This window comes from Myotis davidii, unplaced genomic scaffold (assembly GCF_000327345.1).
Source record: "Myotis davidii unplaced genomic scaffold, ASM32734v1 scaffold415, whole genome shotgun sequence".
NCBI lineage: Eukaryota > Metazoa > Chordata > Mammalia > Chiroptera > Vespertilionidae > Myotis > Myotis davidii.
Window position 1 is genome coordinate 3581354 of NW_006287951.1, and position 12508 is coordinate 3593861.

At 40.2% G+C, this 12508-nt stretch overlaps 1 protein-coding gene across 2 annotated transcripts in view; it reads left to right on the forward strand.

The window, feature by feature from the left end:
* PPP2R3A (protein phosphatase 2 regulatory subunit B'', alpha) overlaps nucleotides 1-12508 on the forward strand; it is a 117834-nt gene that overhangs the window by 81697 nt on the left and 23629 nt on the right. For both annotated transcript variants that reach the window (XM_006759809.2, XM_006759810.2), the window contains exons 11-13: nucleotides 4642-4817; nucleotides 5533-5651; nucleotides 7257-7363. In XM_006759809.2, the coding sequence (XP_006759872.1) occupies nucleotides 4642-4817; nucleotides 5533-5651; nucleotides 7257-7363 (402 nt within the window). The remainder of the gene's footprint in view (nucleotides 1-4641; nucleotides 4818-5532; nucleotides 5652-7256; nucleotides 7364-12508) is intronic.

Genomic DNA, 12508 nt, shown 5'->3' on the forward strand with positions numbered 1-12508 from the left:
TTATTGATTTTTTACAGAGAGGAAGGGAGAGAGATAGAGAGTTAGAAACATCGATGAGAGAGAAACATCGATCAGCTGCCTCCTGCACATCCCCCACTAGGGAAGCGCCCGCAACCCAGGTACATGCCCTTGACCGGAATCAAACCCGGGACCCTTCAGTCCGTAGGCCGACGCTCTATCCACTGAGCCAAACCAGTTTCGGCCTTTATACTAGCTTTATAAGTGATTAATATACCTTTACTATATGTTTACCTTTACCAGTGAGATTTATACTTTTATTACTAATTACAGGCAGTCCTTGGGTAACATAGGACTTGACGTATGTCATTTTGTGGTTACGTCGCCATCTCCCATTTATTAAAAAAAAGTTCTGTTATTTCAACATATGTACATATGTGCTGTATGTTTTTTATTATTTACCACAAGTAAAGGTCAGGAATTGTTATCTTTCTTTTAATTTTTTTTTACTGTTTCACTTAATTACTGCTGTGTATGTGCTCCATGTGAGTGACGTAGGTGCTTATGTAGGTGGGTTCCGACTTACGGCGAAAATTGCATTACATCGTGCCACCCTTTCTTTTCAGCTTGAAGAAAGTCCCTTTGGAAAAAAAAAAAAAGAAAAGGTCCCTTTGTCATTTCTTGTAAGGCCAGTTTGGTGATGATGAACTCTTTTAGCTTCATTTATCTGGAAAACTCTTTCAATTCTGATTGGCATATTTGCCAGATAGGTAATTCAGATATTCTTTGTTGGAATTATTTTTTCTTATAGCACTTTGAATATATTGTGCCACCTTCTGGCCTACCTAGTTTCTGCTGAATATTCTGCTGCTAGTATTTGGGGGGAGCGGTGGGATTCCCTTATACATATGAAGTTGTTTTTCCTGTTGCTGCTTTTAAGGTTATCTCCTTGTCTTTACTATTTGATACTTTAATTATAATGTATCATGGTGTGGGTATTTTGGATTCCTCTTATTTGGAACTCTCTGGGTTTCATGGATCTGGATGTCTGTTTCCTTCTCCATGTTAGGGAAGTTAGCCATTATGCCTTCAATAAGTTTTCTGCCCCTTTCTCTCTTTCTGCTCCTTCTGTAACCCCGATACTATGAGTATTTCTCCGATTAATTTTGTGCCATAGTTCTTTAAACTATCTTCATTTTTTCATTCATTTTTCTCTTTGATGCTAGGCAGGGAAGAAATAAAATACTTTAAGAAAATATCTAAGCCCTAACTGGTTTGGCTCAGTGGCGAGAGCATCGGCCTGCAGAGTCAAGGGTCCCGGGTTCGATTCTGGTCAAGGGCATGTACCTTGATTGCGGGCACGTCCCCAGTGGGGAGGTGTGCAGTAGGCAGCTGATCGATGTTTCTCTCTCATCCCTCTTCCTTCCTCTCTTTAAAAAATCAATAAAATATGTTTTTAAAAAAGAAAAAGAAAATATCTAAGAACTTAAAGGATGCTAGTTTCCAGATTGAGCAGGCTCTCAGCCCAGCAAAATAGGTGAATTAGACCCAAATAAAGGTACTTAATAATATTTCAAAATACTAGCCACACAGAGAAACCTCTACAGGCCTCAAAGAAAATAAAAACTAAAAAAAAAGACAGGTTACAAAGGATCAGGTATCAACATGGCTTTAGACTTCTCAACAATACTGGATAGACAGAGGACAATGGATCAGTGCCTTTAAAATTCTGAAGGAAAAGTCACCACCAAGCTATAATTCTATAGCCAAAATACCAACCAAGTTAGGAGGCAGATAAAAGGTATTTACAACTATTCATAGTCTCAAAAAATTTACCTGCCATGCTACTGAAGGATGTGTTTACACTAAACAAGGAAGTAAACTAAGAATGAGGAAAATTGTGATACAAGAAACAGGAAAAAGGTGAAAGGAATCCCTAGAATGAAACTGTGAACCAGTCCCTGAGATCAGCTAGTTCAAATTAGAGTAGGTCAGAAGGAACCAAGAAATACTTCATCAAGAAAATCCAACTAGTGGAATACATGATGGGACTAATTATGGATGTAGAAAACGGGCAGAGATTTTGGGGGGGTTAAATAAGTAATACGGACACAGAAAACTAAACAAGTAAGAGATAAAATATAGATATACATTCTGAATGTTCAGTAATTTAAAATAAGAGATTGGGAAGGGCATGTAGGTAAAGTGGGATGAGCGATAAAAAAGCTGAAACCTTGTCTTTCATAGTGTGAAATTAATATACAGTTCTTAAAACAGAAATGTAAGAGAGGAGCAATATAAGCCTCTTATCTGAAAATATAAGATAAAAACCATAATAATCAGGTGTAGAAAGTGGTTGGTTCTGGGGAAGGAAAAATAAAGAATGGGTCTGCCATTTCTCCTTACAATTTTTTTCTCTTTAAATCTTCATTGTTAAAAGTATTACATATGGCCCCTCTTTCCCCCCATTGGTCCCCTCCAGCCCTCCCCCGACCACACCCCAGGCCTTCAGCACCCTATTGTCTGTGTCTATGGGTTTTACGCACATATGCATGGAAGGTCTTTGGTTGATTACCTCCCACCCATCCACCCTCTCCATGTCTCTGGATCCACTCGGTTCATCAGTTTATTTTGTTACTTAGATTCCACTCTCTTTACAAATTTTATAAAACTATTTCTCTGAGTCTGAACTTTATAACCATATGTAACTTTTATTTTTTTAATTGAATTTATTGGGGTAAAATTATCCAGGTTTCAGGTATACAAGTCTACACTCTATCATCTGTATATTGTGAGTTTACCACCCCAAGGCAAGTGTTCTGTCACTGTTTATCCCACTTTTTCCTTCTATCTCCTCCCTCTGCCATATTGTTATCTGGGTCCATAAGTCTTTCTTTTTTTTCTTTGCTCAATCCCTTCACCCTTCTCACCCAGGCTCCCACACTCCTCCTCTCTGACAGCTATCAGTCTGTTCTCTGTATCCATAAGTCTGCCTCCACTTTGTTTATTCTGTTCATTAGATTCCACATATAAGTGAAATCATATGGTACTTGTCTTTCTCTGAATGGCTTATTTCAGTTAGCATAATACTCTCCAAGTTCATCCATGCTGTTGCAAAAGGTAAGATTTTCTTCAGTTTTATAGCCGAGTAGTATTCCATTGTATAAATGTGTGACAGCATTTTTATCCACTCATCAACTGATGGGTACCTGCACTGTTTCCAAATCATGGCTATCCTATCTAATAAAAGAGAAACATGGTAATTAGCCATCCCTCCGCTCCCCTTCCCATTGGCTAATCAGGGCGATATGTAAATTAACTGCCAGACAAGATGGCGGCCAGCAGCCAGGCAGCGTGCTTCAGTGAGGGAGGACTCTAACGTTCCCCGACTGCCACTGCCAGCCTCTGAGCTTGCAGTTTGAAACATTGTTACAAATATAGAAGCTAAACAAAACCCCAGAAACCTGCTTTCAGCCAGCCGAGATCTCAGAGCTGGAGTTGATACCGTGTTTCAGTTATAGAACCCAAACAAACCAGATACCTGCTTTCAGCAGCAGAGGCCTCAGAGCTGGAGACAGAGCTAAAGCTGGCCCAGAATAAAAAAAAAGAAAAAAAGGAGCAGTTGGGAGCTTCAGTCACTTGCCAGCCTGAAAAAAACCCCCATCGACCCTGCCTTGAGTGTGACAGGGGGCGGTGCCCCAACCGATCGACCCTGCTTTGAGTGGGACAGAGGGCGGTGCCCCAACCCCCAATCGGCCCTACCCTGAGCATGACTGAGGGTGGCATGGCAACCTCCCGATCTGCCCTGCTCTCTGCATGACAGGGGGTGGCGCCCCAACTCCCCAATCGGCCCTGTTCTGAGCCCGACCAGGGGCTGCACCTAGGGGTTAGGCCTGCCCTCTGCCACCAGGAGCAGGCCTAAGCCAGCAGGTCGTTATCTCCTGAGGGGTCCCAGACTGTGAGAGGGCACAGGCCAGGCTGAGGGACCGCCCCCTTCCCCCGAGTGCACAAATTTTTGTGCACCGGGCCTTTAGTCTATATATATAAAAGCGTAGGCGACTGTTACGACTGGTCGACCGAACGACCACCTGGTAGCTATGATACACACTGACCACCAGGGAGCATAGACTCAATGCAGGAGCTGCCCCCTATTGGTCAGTGCGCTCCCACAGCCAACCTCCCATGGCCAGCCAACCTCCTGCGGTCCCTCCCCCCGGCCAGCTGGCTCTGATTGGCCCTGATAGGTCTCAATTGCTGGCCAGGTCGATGGACCCCACCCGTGCACGAATTTGTGCAGTGGGCCTCTAGTTGTAAATAATGCTGTAATGAACATAGAGGAGCATATATTCTTTCAAATTAGTATTTCAGGGTTTTTTTTAATATATTCCCAGAAATGGAACTGCTGAATCGAAGGGCAGTTCCATTTTTAATTTTTTGAGGAAACTCCATACTGTTTTCCACAGTGGCTGCACCAATCTGCATTCCCATCAACAGTGCACGAGTTCCCTTTCTCCACATCCTCGTCAACACTTGTTTGTTGATATTTTTATGATAGCCTTTCTGACAGGTGTGAGGCAATCGCACACATATGTAACTTTTATTTAAAAAGAAGGTGGGCAATAATAAATCTGAATGAATAAAGGACCTGTACAGGCCATTGCTAATGAGTGCCCTCTCTCCTAGCATCGAGTATTGGTTCCGCTGCATGGATGTGGATGGGGATGGTGTGCTCTCCATGTACGAGCTGGAGTATTTCTATGAGGAGCAGTGTGAACGGATGGAAGCCATGGGCATCGAGCCCTTGCCATTCCATGATTTGCTGTGTCAGATGCTTGACCTGGTGAAGCCAGCCAGTGATGGTAACATTGCATAAAGCGCCATTTTCACTGGTCATCTCTGTAATAGCGTGGGGCATGTAATCCTGATTGTCCTAAATTATTTAACTTTACAGTGTCTTTCATGCAAGCTTCCAAAATACAGTTTTTAAGTTTCTCCTTTACTATTAGTGTGGAACCAACACTTGATGCAAATTCTGTTTAAGAAATGGGATTTTTTTCTCCATGGAAACTGAAAGTAACTAGTGATTGCCAGGGGCTTGAGGGCGGGGGTAAAAAGAGATGGAGGAGGGACTGCTTGATAAGTATGGAGTTCCCTTTTGAAAGGTGAAGAAAATTTTAAGGAAATCAATAGTGGTGATGGTTGCCAACACTGTGTGTACTAAAAGCCACTTAAAATACTTTAAAATAGTGAATTTTATGTTATGTGAATTTTACCTCAAAAAAGGAAAGAAGTGGGACTTTTATAATAAAACTAGAGGCCCGATACATGAAATTCGTGCAAGAGTAGGCCTTCTTTCCCCCAACTGCTGGCACCAGCTTCCCTCTGGCACCGGGGACCTTGGGCTTCCCTCTCAGCCCCGGCTTTGTCCGTCCGGAAGGACGTCTGGTCTAATTAGCATATTATGCTTTTATTATTATAGATAAATGTTTACATATACTTTTTAAACTTCAGTAGAAGTTTTTTTCACTTGCCAAAACAGGTCTTGGAATTTACCAGCCCTGTGTTTTTACATAGGCAAAATAACTCTACGAGATCTGAAAAGATGCAGAATGGCTCACATCTTTTATGACACTTTCTTTAATCTGGAGAAATACTTAGACCATGAACAGAGAGATCCCTTTGCAGTCCAGAAGGTACAGTATAGTTTTAACTTCTATTTGAGGGTTGTAATATCAGGGGCTGTGTAATATCATACAATGTGTTAATAATCACTGTTCATGACTATCAGTTTGAAATCATTCTACACCTAAAACAGATGAGCACCCTTCCCTATACAAAAACCTATGGACCCTCAGAAAACCTGAACATACGACCCATGTCCAAAAACAAACAAAAAGTAGAATTATCTCTACTTCCCCTTCAACATTCATTCCCCTGTTTTAAAAGTAAAAATCATGTTAATACAAAAAGACTGTTTCAGTTGAGTCATACAGGAGTACAACAGGAAACTTTTACAATCCTTTCCTTTCCTTCTACATGTTGCATAACCTTTTGACCTAAATAGTAGTAAGAATACAAAGATCACCTCCTAAAATACAAATACTCATTGCCAATTGTAAGTCTAAAAACGCATGCAAATTTCAGAATGTTAAAAGGTTGGGTTGGAGTCCCTAATATGGATTAAGTGTAATAACACATTGTATGATCAATTTTTAGATATTTGCATTCTTCTAGGCATAATTAACCCTACATCCTAGGAAAATGCTAATTCATTATCATTATAGAAAAACATATTTTACCTGGAATATATAATCCATGATGTCCATATTATCGAAGGAAAAGAAAATGGCCTTTCCCCCCTTTATTTCTTTTAATTGTGTTATAAATTTTACTGTTATATTTTACCTTTAAATTTTATTTTTCTTTATAGGAGGAGCTAATTAAATTTGTTCTGATGTGCAAAAAAAAAGGAAAAAATGATTAGTCAGAAAGTGCTCAGTTAAACTCCAGACACTGTTGAAGAGACACTGGTTATATAGAAATGAAAAAGACTTAGTATATAAAGAATAGGTATATAGAGAGGAAAAAGACGGAATAGTAAAAGGTGGAAACCAAGCATATACTATAGCAAAGCAATGATTTGAGCTAGAAAAGCTGTTTCCAGGAAGACAGCAGAGATGACATGGTATCTGACCTGGATTTTATTGTATTTATTTATTTATTTTTAATATATTTTTATTGATTTCAGAGAGGAAGGGAAAGGGAGAGAGAAATAGAAACATCAATGATGAGAATTATTGATTGGCTGCCTCCTGCACACCCCACACTGGGGATGGAGCCCACTAGGCATGTGCCCTGGACCGGAATTGAACCTGGGACCCTTCAGTCCACAGGCCAACAGTCTGTCCACTGAGCCAAACCAGCTAGGGCTGACCTGGATTTTAAAGAAGCAGTAAAAATTTGCCAGAGGAAGGGGTGGCATATGCAGGTGTCATATGCAACCCACAGGTCACTCCAGATAGCTGTTGGGCAAAGTGCCAGGGAGGAAGTGTCTAGAAAAAGGTCTCTGATTACAAGGCTAAAGAATGTAGACCTAAAGAATTTAGCTGATGGACAGTAGACTATAATTTTGTGATTGCAGGTGTGGAAAATCACTTTAGGAGTATTATTACTTTAGCACTTCTTTTAACAATGAAACATTTTCAGATAGTTTTTTTTTTCAGTGATCCATAAACCTATCTCCAGTTCTTTGTCTTTAATTATTTTTTTCTTTTCTGTGCGGTACTCTTTCCAATCAGGATGTGGAGAATGACATGCCTGAGCCCTCTGACTGGGACAGGTTTGCTGCTGAGGAGTATGAGACACTTGTAGCGGAGGAGTCTGCCCAAGCACAGTTCCAGGAAGGGTAAGTGAATCTCCCTGTGTCTTACAGAACCTTTTTAGGAGAGGTACCCATATCAGGAAATATTAAAACCACCTTAAAAAATCAAGCTAGTAATCCTTTCCTATTTTTACAGTTTTTGAGTATCATAAACATGAGTGATTTTAAACAACTTTAGTTGAATGAATATTTTCCCCAGCAGTCTTTCTCTTTCCTTCTTAATTTCCTGAAGAGTCTCCTCATGTCCTGTTTCCTTTAATGAAGTTGTACCTTTCACTGGAAACTAAGATTGTTGTGCAGTCATACTACTTTGTTAGTGATGTCAGTGAACTCTGTAAATATGGGAGGAGGCCAGAAGAACTGAAAAGCTTTTTTAAGTAATAAAAGATGATCATGTTTAAAACAAATCTTTATCATATATGGTCTTCTGCATTCAACCCTGAACACGAAATAACTTCTACATGGAATTTATAATAGTGTATTATCCCACAAAAGGACCATGATAAGAAATTAAACCATGAGACTTTCACTGCTTAGAACATTTCATAACTTTATAATTTGTTGGCTCTTTCTATCACCTAGGGATTCCTCCTCTAATTCTTCTTTAGTCATTGTTTCTCTAAGGCTCTCAGTGAATACTTATTATTAAAATAGTGCATTTTTAATAAGCAGTACATTCATATAATTTAATATTCAAAGAAACAATAGTCAAAAGTTTACTATTCAGTTTTCCTTCCTTAAAACAACCACTGTTATCATTTATTTTGTACCCTTCCAAAAATACTCTCTTCCTCACATTCTCACTCTGTTGCATATATGTACATATATGGAGAGATAGATACACACACGTGTGTGTGTGTGTGTGTGTGTATAAAAGCAAATATGCATTTTTTATTTTTTCTCTTACACATATGGTAGCATGTTATATCCACAGCTTGGTACCATGCCTTTTCCATAATACAAGTTTCTATTATACAAGATGAATAAATTCTAGAGATCTGCTAGTATACAACATAGTTACTTATAGTTAAAAATATGGTATTGTACACTTACGAAATATATTAAAAGGATAGAGCTCATATTAAATGTTCCTACAAAACACACACACAGCCCTAGCTTGTTTGGATCAGTGGATAGAGCATTGGCCTATGGACGGAAGGGTCCCAGGTTCAATTCCAGTTAAGGGCACATGCCTGGGTTGTGGCCTCGATACCCAGTATGAGGCGTGCAGGAGGCAGCCAGTCAATGATTCCCTCTCATCATTTATGTTTCTATCTCTCTCTTCCTCTCCCTTCCTCTCTGAAATCAATAAAAATATATTTAAAAAATAAAAGAATAACTGAAGGTTGAGGGAAAAAACAAGCCAATAAATTGGAAACTATTCCATAGCTATATCTAATGAATGTTTTAAGTTTTTTACAGTTGCACAATAGTCCACTGTGTTGTTATACCGTTATTTTACAATCCTCTGTATGTGGACATTGTATTTTAATAGTTCACTTTAGAAATATAATGTTGCAATGAATAATTTTTTTTTTTTACTACAAGCGAACATTTATAAAAGCTGGGGACAGTGAAACAAGGAAGTGCTTAGCATAGAGGAAGCAACAATAGAGACCTAGGCTGGTCTGCCTTAGTTCTCTGGGAAGTCAGAGGAAAGAGGGCCTTGGAGATGGTTTCATATGGTTAGCCCTGGATGAGCTGCTGCTGCCTATTGCTCTCCTAAATGCAAGTCTCCCGATGTCCTTTAGAGTTTATGAGATGCATGCCTATGAGGAAGAAGTGGGCGAAGAAGAGGGGGAAGGGAATGGCGTGGGCATGCTTCCCAGAGAGAGAGTGTGCCACAAAGACTAATTTCATATACCTGTTACTTTACACTCATGTAGGATAAATTACTAGATGTGTATATAGCAAACATAGCATACTTGCAAAGTGTTAGGATTTTAGAAAAACCAACAAGAAGCCGAAACCGGTATGGCTCAGTGGATAGAGCGTCGGCCTGCGGACTGAAAGGTCCCAGGTTCGATTCCGGTCAGGGGCATGTACCTGGGTTGCGGGCACTTCCCCGGTGGGGGATGTGCAGGAGGCAGCTGATCGATGTTTCTCTCTCATCGATGTTTCTAACTCTCTATCTCTCTCCCTTCCTCTCTGTAAAAAATCAATAAAATATATTTAAAAAAAAAAACCAACAAGAAATGATGCAGACATCCAAAACTAGCAACAGTATGGAGCCATTTCCATTGCTACGCCTAAAAGGACAAGGAGATGAAACCATCATCGGAACTTGAAGATAGTAACTATGGAGAGAGTCACCTGACTGTATACTGCTGGCACTTTCCATTAGCTTCCAACCAGAAACCAAAAGATAAGAACCCACTGCTGTGGTCCATTTGGGTCACCCTCCTCGGACACAGAGCTAGGGGGAGAGTAGAGCTAGGGGGAGAATATCCAGCTCAATAGATAACATCAGTTAGTCCTACATAGAGACCATACCATTTGTCACCCCTACCATTAAGTCTTCAAAATCTTTTTTGAGAGTAATGAAGAAGCCATCACCAAACCACTTTTTTTAATCTGAAGATTTCCTTAATATGTTTAGTCACAAAACTAGGATCTCATTTTTATGATAATGACCTGGAAACCCTTAAAATCATTCATCATTCATTGATTATCCTGAGACTGCATACAAAGAAAAGACAGGCAAGTGGATTCACAAACCTGATATAAAGGTTTTTGACACTGAGCATCCTTAGGAAGAATTAGGGCAATTTTACTGATCTTATGAAGCAACATCACTGCTGTTAAGAACGTGTGTGGATACTTGTAACAGTGAAAACTCTGAGACAATCTAAGTGTCTAATAGGAAGATTAATAAAATTATCCTATGAACAAAATAAGTATCAGAAAGAAAATTAAGTGTATGTAAGAAAAACAAAAGGGATCTGACATCTACGCTAATAAAAGAGAAACATGCAAATTGGTGTCACTCTGCTATGCCCACCAGCCAATCAGAGTGACTGTGCAAATTAACCCAACAAAGATGGTGGTCTTATACATACACACACACACTTAGTGGCCAGAGTATTATGACCATCTGATGTTTGTAGACAAATTAGCTATAATTTTGCACTGAAGTTGCTAGAGGGCCAGACCATTATAAACGTCTGAATAGCACAACATACCTCATTATCGTTGCTGATCAAGTTCATCCTATCATGTTGATGGCGTATCCCAATGGAGATGGCTTCTTCCAACAAGACAATGGCCATGCCACGGTGTTCCTACTGTGCAGGAGTGATTTCAAGAGCATGAGGGAGACTTTACCTTTCTTAGGTGGCCCCAACAATCACCAGGTCTCAATCCAATTGAGCATATGTGGGACAAAGTTAAAAGAGCCATCAGGCAGCTGGTATTCATCAGGCATAGTATCAGATTCTTCGCATCACCTTTCAACATCTCATGGAGTCAATGCCAAGAAGAATCGCCACAGTATTGAAGGCAAAAGGTGGCCCAACAAAGTACTGATGGGTGGTCATAATAATCTGGCCGGTCATAATAATCTGGCCACTCGGTGCATATATTGGATAGGGCAAGCAGAATAGGAAAAAATTCAAAGATAATAAAAAAGCTTTTTTGAAATGAAGACCTAACTCTGAAAGATCAAATTCTCTTACACAAGATTCTCTTATAATCTAGGAAATACTTGTAATTATTGACCCCAGATATGTGTGGTGAATTTATCAGAATTCAAAGGTAAATAAAAGCTTATTGGGGAGGGGGTTCATTTTTCAAAATGTAAGTCACCAGACAAGGGCAAAAATCAGTCTTGGCTCAGATACCTCCACAGTAAAAATAAATACTGGAAGACTGAAACAATATTTACAACGCTCTCAGAGATAGAAACTTTACACTAACCCAATATGATATTCAAGCATGAAAACACAAATAGACATTTTCAAACATGTAATAACTGGAGGGAATATAGCATCCATGAGCTTTTCTTTAAAAAGGACATAATCATAAAACCAGGAAACCAACCAATAAAGAGCCTAGACGTAGAGCAGCCATGGTGGAAAAGAAATAATAGTGTGACATAAGCCACATGGCAGAGTAAGAATATTCCTTTGTTTCTATCCTTAAATTTACAACAAATCAGACAACTATAACTCAACAAAGGATTCCCTGTTCAACACAGAAACATACCTGAATGATTTACCCAATGGTACATCTAAAGGTAGGCCTATTGGAATGAGATATGGAAACAAGACAAGGAAAAGGACAGAGATGATGGCTGCAGGCACAGTTAGGTGCCCACTGCAGCCCCAGAGAGAATGGTAGTAATGGAGAAGTCGAGCTACATCCCTCACACTACCACCTAGAGCAGTGGTTCTCAACCTTCTGGCCCTTTAAATACAGTTCCTCATGTTGTGACCCAAATATAAAATTATTTTCATTGCTACTTCGTAACTGTAATGTTGCTACTGTTATGAATCGTAATGTAAATATCTGATATGCAGGATGGTCTTAGGTGACCCCTGTGAAAAGGTCGTTCGACCGCCAAAGGGGTCGTGACCCACAAGTTGAGAATCACTGACCTAGAGTATAAGAGGTTCAGAAGCAGTGTTCCTCAGAGAAAAGGCATCTCCCTTCCTCCCTTCCCATCATGGCAAACCCCAGTAGAGGTGGCTGGGAAGTCTTAGACAGTACAGTGGTGCCAACAGCCATTGCTGGCAGAGGATGGAACCACAACATGGCAAACTTTCCACCCATCCAAACAGCCAGGTAGAGAAAGCTGTACAATAGTGCCTACAGTGATTGCTGGCAGAGAGGTGGAGCCATAAGATTGCAACTTGCCTCCCTTGCCCCATCAATTCTATTAGCAGTGGGGCCAGTGACCATTAGTGAAAAGGAAATAGTTCTAGGAGCTCACAAAGCCAGTTCTCCATTGCCTGCCACACCAGTTCTCTATTCCCCCCATTACAGTGGTGATGCCCCATAACCCAAGCAAGCCAGTCACAGAGGACACCCATTATCCCAGTGCATACATGGCATTTTCCTTAACTGAAATAATACCAAGCCACTGTAATCCCAGAGGCACAAACAGTGCAAGTAAGAGAAAACAAAAACTTGTGCTATAACACCATCTACTGGCGGGGGGGGGGGGGGGGG